Source organism: Perognathus longimembris, chromosome 2 (genome assembly GCF_023159225.1).
Source record: "Perognathus longimembris pacificus isolate PPM17 chromosome 2, ASM2315922v1, whole genome shotgun sequence".
NCBI classification, from domain to species: Eukaryota; Metazoa; Chordata; class Mammalia; order Rodentia; family Heteromyidae; genus Perognathus; species Perognathus longimembris.
The window spans coordinates 36,662,448-36,674,656 of NC_063162.1; the positions used below are offsets into that span (position 1 = coordinate 36,662,448).

The 12,209-nt window shown below is 35.8% G+C and overlaps 1 protein-coding gene across 1 annotated transcript; it reads left to right on the top strand.

Moving 5' to 3' along the window:
* Positions 1-1,031: 1,031 nt before the first annotated feature.
* On the top strand, positions 1,032-1,355 carry LOC125343214 (40S ribosomal protein S27-like). Its single transcript, XM_048335482.1, has one exon. The coding sequence runs from the start codon at positions 1,045-1,047 to the stop codon at positions 1,297-1,299; it is 255 nt and encodes an 84-aa protein (XP_048191439.1). The 5' UTR covers positions 1,032-1,044; the 3' UTR covers positions 1,300-1,355.
* The last annotated feature ends 10,854 nt before the right edge of the window (positions 1,356-12,209 follow it).

Below are 12,209 nucleotides of genomic sequence, written 5' to 3' on the forward strand. Positions count from 1 at the left end.
TCAGATCTCAGCCTCCTGAGTAGCTAGGATTACAGACATGGGCCACTAGCACCCTCTTTCATCATTTTTATGTTAAGTAATCCAAAGACTGTTGAATTCAGAGAAGGGCCTACAATGCCAAAGGAGAGAGTTTTAAAGAAAATGAAACTAATTTAATTACATTTTAACTCGTGAAGAAGAGTCAACTTTCTCTGAGAAAGAGAAAATTTAAGAAAAGCATGATATAATTTCAAGTATTCTTCTACTTTCAGAGAGAGGTCAGAAACCATTTCGTGAAACTGTCATGCATATCAATATTTGCATTATAAGTCTGTCTTCATAATTAATTGAGAAAACATAAATGTATAAATGTAGAATGTTGACTTTATACATCTTCTAATAGTGCTGTTTCTTAAGACAGAATTCCCTTTGAATACAAAGCATGTCATAAATTTTCTATGCTTTAGTTAAATTATACTAAAAATTATTTAATACATACTCTTTTTATACCTATGAAAGCTGCCATCATAAAAACTCTGCAAAAAAAAGAAGAAAATTTTTTTTGAATTTGGTAGGGGGTTGGAAATAAAAGTATTAAAAGAATTAAGAAAGAAAAAAAAAGACTACCAGAAATATGTAGATAAAATTTGGATTTAAAATAACTTCAACATTACTGCTAAATCACATAGTAAGAGCTTCTTAGGGTTTTAATGTTAAAATACCAAGTTGTAGAAGTGGGGGCCCTGAAGAGGGTTGCTACATTTTTTTTTACTTTATTTTACAAATATTTTAGCTTAACTCTTTTGTGGTTTCTTTTATTTTGATATTCTCTGGTTTTTTTCCTTCCACTACTTTAACTGTGTGTGTTTAGGGTTATTTGTATGAGTCCTCTTCTCTATTTCTGAGACTAGTATAAAAATTACAATGTGGCAAAGACTATCTCCTCCCAGCTGAAGATACAGGATCAAAGGAAATGATTCTCATTAAATTTCTTCTTGTCACAATAAAGATTGACATAAAACAAAATATATCTTTTTTCGGCGGTAACGACCTCCTCCCGAGAACATGCCTCTCGCAAAGGATCTTCTCCATCCCTCTCCAGAAGAGGAGAAGAGGAAACACAAGAAGAAGCGCCTAGTGCAGAGCCTCAACTCCTACTTCATGGATGTGAAATGCCCAGGATGCTATAAAATCACCACTGTCTTTAGCCATGCACAGACAGTAGTTTTGTGTGTTGGTTGCTCCACTGTCCTCTGCCAGCCTACAGGAGGGAAAGCAAGGCTTACAGAAGGATGTTCCTTCAGAAGGAAGCAGCACTAAAAGAACCGAGAACCAAGATGAGTGGGAAACCGTCCCAATAAACACATTTTGGATAATATATATATATATATATATATATAAAAAATAAAAACCAGCATTCAAAAAAATAACTCTCCAATATAATACACAATAGGATTGTTTTTTGGTTTACAGTAGATACAAAATTATCTTTCTGTTTCTAAACTACTCATCAAATAAGCTCTTATATTTTTGAAGAAAGTATTTATCTGTAATCATTTATATTTCTTATTCATTTTCCACCCATCAATTATGTGTACCTTGGCCCCAAATTTCACTCATGTCCGTGGTGTATTCAGAATAGAGTGTCATTCTTTCCTAGGGTCTGTCTTTCCTTATTGCAAGAATCTTACATGAAATTTATATACACCACCTTAACTTCTGGTGTTTTGTTGTGCTTTTTTTTCACATGAACACTTTGTAGAAATCACTATTTTCAAGAAGAAATAAACTTGTAACTACTCACTGTGTTAACAAGTCAAACGCTATTGCCTTGATCCCTAGAATTTCAAAGAAAAACTCATCAAAAAAAAAATGAACAAATGCTAAGATAAAATGGAATAATCTGAAACAAAGCTAATAGAAAGAGGAAAACTGGGAGGAGGTAATGAATAGTACAAGAAATGTACCCATGGTCTTATATATGAAACTGTAACCCCTCTGTACATCACTTTGACAATAAATAAGTAATTATTATTTTATAAAAAAAGAAAGAGGAAAATTGAAATCACAAGTCAAAGAGAGAAGAATCAAATACATGAGAATTGATCACTGAGGTTTAAAACAGTGGAAAAAAGGGAAATGACCACATTTTCTAAGAGCAAAAGAGGGCAGGCAATACTAAGTGATTCAAAGATGAGCTTATAAGTAAGAACAGAAATCCAACAGAACCCAAGAATGGACTCACAAAATTGCTGCCAAAGTGGCCTTCAAGTGGCCATTGAAATCCTTCTGATTCTCCCCAATGTTGAAAAGAGTTTTTAAACACATTTTTCCTCAGGACTGAACACATGGAATGATATCCACACACAATAACTGCTTAATAACAAGTTAATTAAAGATTGAATTGATGATCATTATATCGTTATACAGACAGCAACTGCTAAGGTTATCTTTTTTAATTTTGTTCTATACATTCCACCAGAATCCAAATGAGCCTGAACAATAGGTTAACTATCAAGATTCAAACAAACACAACTATATAATACCTTTGATAATTTAAAGTATGTCAAGCCAACATAATATAATTGCATCTATATATTGCTGCTTTCTTTTACTCTATGTTTGTAGGACATAATGAAATCATAAATGTCTAAAATCTTGACTACTTGTATTAGCAGAGACTGCTACTGAATAGTTATTATGATAACAAATAGTTATTATGAGGAATTAGTGTAATTTTCTGTTGCTATTCTATAGTTAACTTTCTGTGAAATCTCAGGCATGTCAATTTCTCTTCACCCCTCATCTCATTGTCAGCAAAATGAAGACTAACAAGACTATGTTACTTTTAGATTCTTTTGATAAAAATTATGGTCAAGGGCTGGGGATATGGCCTAGTGGCAAGAGAGCTTGCCTCGTATACATGAGGCCCTGGGTTCGATTCCCCAGCACCACATATACAGAAAACGGCCAGAAGTGGCGCTGAGTCTCAAGTGGCAGAGTGCTAGCCTTGAGCAAAAGGAAGCCAGGGACAGTGCTCAGGCCCTGAGTCCAAAGCCCAGGGCTGGCCAAAAAAAAAATTATGGTCAAATCGTTCTTTACAGATGAATGTTGAAGGCAATGCTACAGTTTTTTTTTTGAAATTTTTATTATCAAACTGATGTACAGAGAGGTTACAGTTTCATAAGTTAGGCATTGGATACATTTCTTGTACTGTTTGTTACTTTGTCCCTCATACCCCCCCTCCCACTTTTCCTTTCCTCCCCTGAGGTGTTCAGTTCACTTACAGCAGTTTTGCAAGTATTGCTTTTGTAGTTGTTTGTCTTTTTTTACCCTGTGTCTCTCAATTTTGGTATTCCCTTTCAAATTCCTACTTCTAATACCAGTATATACGGTTTCCAATATACTCAGATAAGATTACAAAGATAGTGTAGGTACAGCCACAGGAAGGTGATACAAGAACATCATCAATAATAGAAGCTACAGATACAGATGGGATGATGAAAGTAGTTACAACTGTGATATAACAATCATTTCCATAACATGGAGTTCATTTCACTTAGCATCATCTTATGTGTTCCTAAGGGTATAGCTATTGGGCTCCTGTGATGCTCTGCTATGACTTGCCTAAACTTGTACTAATTATTCCCAATAAGGGAGACCATAGAGTGCATGTTTCTTTGGGTTTGGCTCACTTCACTTAGTATAATTTTTCCAAGTCCTTCCATTTCCTTACAAATGGGGCAATGTCATTCTTTCTGATAGAGGCATAAAATTCCATTGTGTATATGTACCATATTTTCCTGATCCACTCGTCTACTGAGGGGCATCTGGGTTGGTTCCAGATTCTAGCTATGACAAATTGTGCTGTGATGAACATTGTTGTGCTTGTGGCATTACTGTGAATTCGTTTGTGGTCTTTTGGATAGATACCCCAAAGTGGGGCTGCTGGGTCATAGGGGAATTCTATATTTAGCCTTCTGAGGAATCTCCATACTGCTTGCCAGAGTGGCTGAACCAGTTTACATTCCCACCAACAATGAAGTAGGGTTCCCTTTTGGCCACATCCCCTCCAACAATTGTTATTGTTAGTTTTCTTGATATATGACATTCTTACTGGAGTAAGATGGAATCTCAATGTCGTTTTGATTTGCATTTCTTTTATGGCCAGTGATGTAGAGCACTTTTTCATATGTCTCTTGGCCATTCTCATTTCCTCATCAGAGAAGTCTCTTTGTAAGTCTTTAGCCCACTTGATGAGGGGGCTATTGGTTCTTTGCCGTTGTGTTTTGGAAGAAGGTAATTTTTTTACTTCTGCATATATTTTAGAGATGAGGCCTTTGTCCGTTGAATGGCTGGTAAAGATCTTCTCCCAGTCTGTGGGCTTTCTGTTTATCTTGCGAGCTATGTCCTTTGCCGTGCAGAAGCTCTGCAGTTTGATGCAGTCCCATTTGTCCAACCTTTCTTTGATTTGTAGCCTTTCTGGGTCATTGTTAAGGAAGTTCCATCCTGCACCAAGGAGCCCAAGTGTTTCTCCTACTCCTTCCTTTAGTGTTTTCAGGGTGTCTGTTTTGATTTCGAGGTCTTTAATCCATTTGGAATTGATTTTGGTGCAGGGTGATATATAAGGATCTAGTTTTAGTTTGTTGCATGTGTTGAGCCAGTTTTGCCAGCACCATTTGTTAAAGAGGCTATCTTTCTTCCAAACTATTGTTTTAGCTCCTTTATCAAAGGTTAAGTGGCGCAGTTCTGTGGGTTCATTTCTGGGTCTTCAATTCTGTTTCATTGGTCTTCAGGCCTGTTCCAGTGCCAATACCAAGCTGTTTTTATTACTATAGCTTTATAATACAGCTTGAAGTTGGGTATTGTAATTACTCCAGCACTGTTCTTTCTGCTTAGGATTGTTTTTGCTATTCTAGTTCTTTTATTGTTCCATATGAATTTCGGGATTGCTTCGTCTATTTCATTAAAAAATGGTGTTGGGATATTAATGGGTATTGCATTGAATTTTAGATAGCCTTTGGCAATATTGCCATTTTGATTATATTAATCCTCCCAATCCAGGAGCATGGGAGGTTTTTCCATTTCCTTAATTCTGACGTAATTTCATTTTTCAAGGTTTTAAAGTTCTCCTCAAAGAGGTCTTTCACTTCTTTGGTTAAGGTTATTCCTAGGTATTTTATGTTTTGGGGGGCTATTGCAAAAGGAGTTGCTTTCCTGATTTCAGCCTCTGTCTTCGGGTGGTTAGCATAGAGAAAGGCCGTTGATTTTTGAGGGTTTACTTTATATCCTGCAACTTTGCCAAAGTTTTGGATCAGCTCTAGTAGCTTGGGGGTAGAGTCTATGGGATTCTTTAGGTATAGGATCATGCCATCTGTGAAGAGAGAGAGTTTAACTTCATCTTTACCTACTTGGATCCCCTTTATATTTTCTTCTTGCCTAATTGCTCTGACTAGGAATTCTAGTACTACATTGAAGAGAAGGGGAGAGAGTGGACATCCCTCCCTTGTTCCTGATTTTAAAGAGAATGGCTTTAGTTTTTCACCATTTAGAATTATGCTTGCTGTTGGTTTGTGATAAACTGCCTTGATTATATTCAGGAATGTTACCTGGAATCCCAGTTTTTCCAGGGCTTTTAGCATAAATGGGTGCTGGATTTTATTGAACGCTTTTTCCGCATCCAGAGATAAAACCATGTGGTTCTTTACCTTGCTCTGGTTGATGTTGTGGATTACATTAATTGACTTGCATATATTAAACCAACTTTGCATCCTTGGGATGAATCCAGTTTGATCGTGGTGTATGATTTTTTTGATGACCTGTTGAAGTCGATTGGCCAGAATTTTGTTGAGAATTTTTGCATCTATGTTCATTAGGGAAATCAGTCTATAGTCCTCTTTCCGTGATGAGTCCCTGCCTGGTTTTGGGATGAGGGTTATACTGGCTTCATAGAATGAGTGTGGTAGTGAACATTCTCTTTCAATTTCATTAAAGAGTTTGAGAAATACTGGGGGGCAAGGGATCTGGCTCCGCGGAAGAGTGCCCACCTGGCGAGCATGAGGCCCTGGGTTCAGTCCCCGGTTCCGGAAAAAAAAATCACAAAAGAGAAATATTGGTGTGAGTTCTGTTTTGAAGGCCTTGTAGAATTCTGCAGTGAATCCGTCTGGACCTGGGCTTTTCTTGGATGGGAGATGATTTATTGCCGTTTCCATTTCAATACTGGATATGGGTCTGTTTAGAACATTTAAATCTTCATGGTTAAGTTTGGGGATATGAATTTTTTCTAGGAAATCATCCATTTCTTCCAAGTTCTTGAATTTGTTGGCATAAAGGTTTGCAAAATAGTCCCTTATTATTTTCTGAATTTCGGTTATTTCTGTGGTGATGTTACCTGTTTCATCTCTTATCTTGTTTGAGTGTGCTGCCTTCGTTTTTTTGGTCAGGTTTGCCAGGGGTCTGTCTATCTTGTTGATTTTTTCAAAGAACCAACTCTTTGTTTTGTTGATTCTTTTGATGGTTTTTTCGTCTCTAATTGATTTAATTCTGATTTGATTTTAATTATTTGCTTCCGTCTATTGACTTGGGGTTTGGCTTGTTGTTCTCTCTCAAGAAAATTAAGGTGCTTCCTTAAATTATTGAGTTGCTGTTTCTCCAGTTTGTTGATGTATGCGCTCAGAGATATAAATTTTCCTCTGAGTACTGCCTTTGCTGTGTTCCAAAGAAGCTGGTATTTTGTGTCCTCAACTTGGTTGAAGTGCATAAACATTTGAATTTCCGTTTTAATTTCTTCAATGACCCACTGATGGTTCAGCAGTGTGTTCTTTAGTCTCCATGAATTATAGGATTTTCTGTGGTGGCTGTTTGAGTTGAGCTCTAATTTTATTCCATTGTGGTCTGAGAGAATGCAGGGAATGTTTTTGATACTTCTGAATTTGTACAGATTTTCTTTGTGCCCTAAGATGTGATCTATTTTGGAAAATGTTCCATGTGCTGCGGAGAAGAATGTGCATTCTGTTGTTGCTGGGTGGAATATTCACTAGATGTTGGTTTAGTCTAGTTGGTGAATGCAATTATTTAGTTCTGTGGTTTCTTTGTTCAGTTTTTGGCGTGTTGATCTGTCCAGAGGTGATAGTGGAGTGTTAAAGTCCCCAACTATCAATGTGTTTGGGTCTATGAGTGTTTTTAGAGTCAGTAGTGTTTGTTTGATGAATTTGGGTGCTCCTGCATTTGGTGTGTAGATATTTAGAATCGTTATATCTTCCAGTAGGAGAGATCCCTTTACTAGTTTGTAGTAACCTTCTTTGTGTCTTCTTACCTTTTTTAATTTGAAGTCAATTTTGTCTGATACTAGGATTGCAACTCCAGCCTGCTTATGGGGGCCATTTGTTTGATAGATTTGATTCCAGCCTTTCACTTTTAGAAGATGTTTACTTTTGCTGGATAGATGTTTCTCTTGGAGGCAGGAGAAAGATGGATCTTGATTTTTGATCCAACTTATGAGCCTATGTTGTTTAATTGGCAAATTAAGTCCATTAATATTGAGAGTTAGGATTGAGAGCTGATCATTTTTTCCTTCCATTATACCTATCTTGTTAAAGGCTGAGTCTTCCCATTTGTTGATCTGGTATTCTGGTTTACTATTTAGGGTTCATTTCTCTGTCTGCATTGGGATCTTGATTATTTTCTCTGTATAGTACATCTTTGAGGATTTTTTGTAAAGCTGGTTTGGTGGAGATATATTGTTTCAGTTTTTCCTTACTGTGGAAGACTTTTATTTGACCTTCAGCTATAAATGAGAGTTTAACTGGGTACACTATTCTTGGTTGGTAGTTATATTTATTTAGGGTTTGGCATAGCTCATTCCAGGCTCTCCTTGCTTTCATGGTCTCTGCTGAGAAGTCTGGGGTAATTCTGATTGCTTTTCTTTTACATGTGATTTTTTCCTCTCCCTAACAGCTTTAAGGATTCTTTCCTTGAACTTTACTGATCCTGTTTTGATCACAAGGTGTCAGTGGAATGTTCTATTCTGGTCTGGTCAGTTTGGGGCTCTAAATGCTTCTTGTATCTGTATAGGCCTTTCCTTCTGGATATTTGGGAAGTTCTCAGCTAATATTCTGTTAAATAGGTTGCCTATCCCATTAACCTCTTTCTCCAAGTGTTCCTCAATATCTATTATCCTTAAATTGGGCTTCCTGATCGTGTCTTGAATCTCCTGTAGCGATCTGTTTTGTTGATTGGACTGGATTTGTATTGATTTTTTATCTTTCTCCATAGAATCTAAGGAATCTTCAGCTCCTGAAATTCGATCCTCTGCTTCAGTTAGTCGGGACTGTAGGCTAGCTACTCGATTTCAAATCTCTTTTCCTTCTGACTGGTCTTTCCTGATGATTTCCATGTCATTTCTTAGGTCTTGTATGGACTTCTTTCCTTCATTAACTTCATTACTTTGGTTTTGAGTGTTGTCTCTCAACTCTTTAAGCTGGTTAGCTATCTTTTCATTTGACTCTTGAAGTTCATTTATCTTTATATTTGCAGATACCATGAAATTCTCCATTAATTTTTGCTTTGCCTCCTCACGCTCTAGAATAATTGACTGAAGAGATTCAAACATTTATCATGTTTTTCAGTAGACTTTGTAGAGCATTTTGGGGGTTCTCTTCTATGTCTTTGATTGACTGCTCTGCTTCCTGCTTGTTTTGAGTGGGGGATAAGATTTCATTGTTTGTCATCTTTCTTGTGTTCCTTCTGCCCATTTGGATTGGGAATGCCAGTCTACCAGCACCTGTGAGCACCATATAAGACCCAAAGCTGCCCTTACCAAGCACTGTTGTGTAAATCTTACAAGTTCACAATTATATAGAGATACATTGTATACCTGTCTATAAAATTACATTTGGTGTTCCCAAAGAAAATGCTACAGTTTTGAAATAACAATTCCACTTTAAATTAAATTTGGTCTCGTTTTCCATATGTCATCATTTCCAAAGGAAAATTAGTGACGTGTATTAAGAAAAGATATTGTAATTTGTAAAACACAGCCATTTTTCATGTGACAATAAATGAGTCACCAATTATATGTGTATAACGCTCCTGAAATATTTTAACGAAAAGCAAAGAAATTTGGTTTTAATGCAGCTATGACCACAGAATGAAGATAACATGAAGTGACCCTTTAGGTTTATGGGAAAATTAGACCACTTCAGGCCTTATGTTTTATTGCATATTCACTTCTTACTAACTACTAGATACATAAGACTAATAGTCCTCTGGACACACATCTTTCATCCATAGACAAAATGGGCCTGTTTGAGGCTAAAGTGAGAGAGAAATACAGAAGTTTTGGTTAATGAGTAATGTAAAGGGATTGAAAAGAAAGATCAATGGACAAGGTAACAAACAGTACAAGAAATGTATCCAATGCCTAATGTATGAAACTGTAACCTCTATGTACATCATTTTAATAACAAAATTAAAATATATATATATATATATAAAAGAAAGATCAATGGACAGTAGAGAAGACAAGAGTGAGCGGCCAGGGAAAGAAGACAAGTAGAATGAAAGAGAATTGTATACAGATGAACTGATTCTCTGCATATATGAAAATAAAACAATGAAATCTGTTGACATCATTATGGAAAGGGGGATAGGAGAACTATAAAAGGGATGATACTGGTTGGAATATTTTGTAAACAGGGATGAAACTGTAACAATGAAATCTACATGCACATTGTAAATAAGTAAGCTAATAACATAAGGGGGAGGAAAGATATCAACAGTGTTTATATTCCACAAATTAATTGCATTTATATGCTACTGTGTCATTAAGTTTTCTGGTCAATTTGAATGATAGCTCTGAGAAGGTATGAGAAGAAGGAATATATTTAAAAGGGCTACATCCTTATAGTCTTCAAAACATTAGAAGAACACATGGAAATAAATATATGTTAGGAAAGGAAACAGATCATATACTGCCTGTTGATCAGAGAGTGGGAGAGCTAACCTGACTTGTGATGACCAAATCCTCATATATATCCTAACCTGGGAACCAACATGAATCTACATGCAAGAGGCCTATGAGGCTCAAGTTACCTGGAAATCATGAGAGTGACCAAAAATTCATGGATTAGCTCTTGAATAAAAGGCAAAGGAAATGAAGAAATATAAGGTAGAAAATTTAATAGTCATAATTGATTGCATGTGGGATCTTTGAGTTCTCCCAGTCAGGAAAAAAAATTCAAAAGTGATTTTTAATCTACTAAAATGTGTATAACTATTATCATCAAGAAAATGGATTTAAAAAATAAGACAAAGTCCTCCTTACTTTTAAAGTAGTCCCAGAATCATTTTCTTACCTACCATACAGTATATAGAAGTCACATTTTGATGCTAAGCTTTCATAGCTTCAAAATATAGGCTCAGCCCAAATAAATCCAAGAAACCTTTTGTTGAGTACCTGCCTTAAATGCAGACTCTGACAATAAAATTAACTTACCAAATTGTGAGTTCTCACAAGTCTATTTAGTTATACATTTTAGTTCTTCAAACTAATTATTATAAATCATAAAAACCAACTTTTATCAAGCCTGATGATTTAACATGCTTTATGATTAATTCTCCTACTTAAATGATTGCCTTATACTTTGAGAAAGAACAATTTAGTGTGAGCAACAGAGCCTTTTCTCCTGTGGCTCTTTTTAATATCTGTGCCTGGGCGACTCTTGTATTTCTTATCATTTCCACTACTGTAGTCAAATATCTGTAGAAATCTGGTTTCTTTTACAAATTTAACAAGGACAGAGCTTGGAAAATAAATCATCTTGACAAATGCATCTTTATTGGATTTTATGACTATATCCATAAGTCTTCATGAGACACTCTTCAGGAGAGAGGAGAAATAAACCGAGAATAAATATACCATTAAAATTCAAAATGCTAGATACTGAGTGAATATAAAACGTCTAAAGGATTGCACAAGTTGTGGGGAAGACTGATTGAAATAAAAAATATGAGAAAAAGTCCTTGGAGTCTATTAAAAACAAATAAAGGACTCAGCAAGAAGACAACGTTGTATGGGTATAAAGGTTTAGGAAGAAATTATCTTTCAAGAGCCATGTTTAAATTAAATGAAACAAGAAAATTCTTTCCTATGACCTCAGACTCAACACTGATAGAGAATGGTACTCTACCAATGGAAAGCTTATGTGTAGAAGCAAACGTAGAAGACAATAAAAGGAAAACACTTTGTAATCAGATGGAATGTCAGTGACTGAATTTTTTTCAGGCCTCCATTAAAATTTTCTTACTTCATAAAAATGTTTGCCTCAGCCCTTCACTTAGAACTACATGTTGTGTTGTGTTATGTTATATTATGTTATGTCATGTTGTGTTGTGTTGTGTTATGTTATCTTATGTTATGTTATGTTATGTTTTGTTTTGTTATGTTTACTAGCTTGCTTTCATTGTAACAAAAGCCATAGGGGAAAGTTTAGCTTTTCTCTTGCTTTTGAAAGTTTTTATCTATTGTCCATAGAACCATTGCTTGGGTTTTGTGACCAGGCAGAACATCATGGCAGAATCTCCAGGCAGAGAAAGCTGTTCTCAAGTTGGCCTAGACACAAAGACCAATAAGGAGCTGTGATTACAACACTCACTTCCAGGGCAAGCTTTCAGTGTCCTAACTTCTCATTTCCTCACTCGACTCCAACTCTTGCAAGTTCTACCCCAAGCCTTTCACACTCAAGCCTTTATGGGACATTTATCCAAGCCCAAGCATTTATTCTACATAGCCACTCCAGATTTCCTGACACCCATAACAGACTGCTAGTTACTTAGACTGTGCCAACTCAAGCAGCATGAAGATCTCTAACAGGAATTAAAAAAAAATAATAATAACTCCTCTATCCAATTATTCCCTGACCTTATTCCACTTATTTTCCTCAGTAAAATTTAGGTTGCACTATTTTTACCTCTTAATTATGTTTTCACTTTGACTCTTTTAAAATAAAACAGACAAATCTGAAGAGTTGGTATATTTGCTATGAAAAAATTTGTTTTTCGTCTCTTGAAGTAGCAATAAATGAGTCTAAGGTATTTAAAAACAAACTTAATAGTCTTTACTTATATCAGAAATATCAACAATTTGCACATCCATTTATCTTGCATTTAAAATGTCTTTTATGCCGACTCATCACTTGCATAGTGAAATGTCTGTAACATATCAACACAGA

What these genes read in the sequence shown, in the direction of transcription:
- LOC125343214 (XM_048335482.1), top strand. Translation starts at nt 1,045, where the DNA reads ATGCCTCTCGCAAAGGATCTTCTCCATCCCTCTCCAGAAGAGGAGAAG.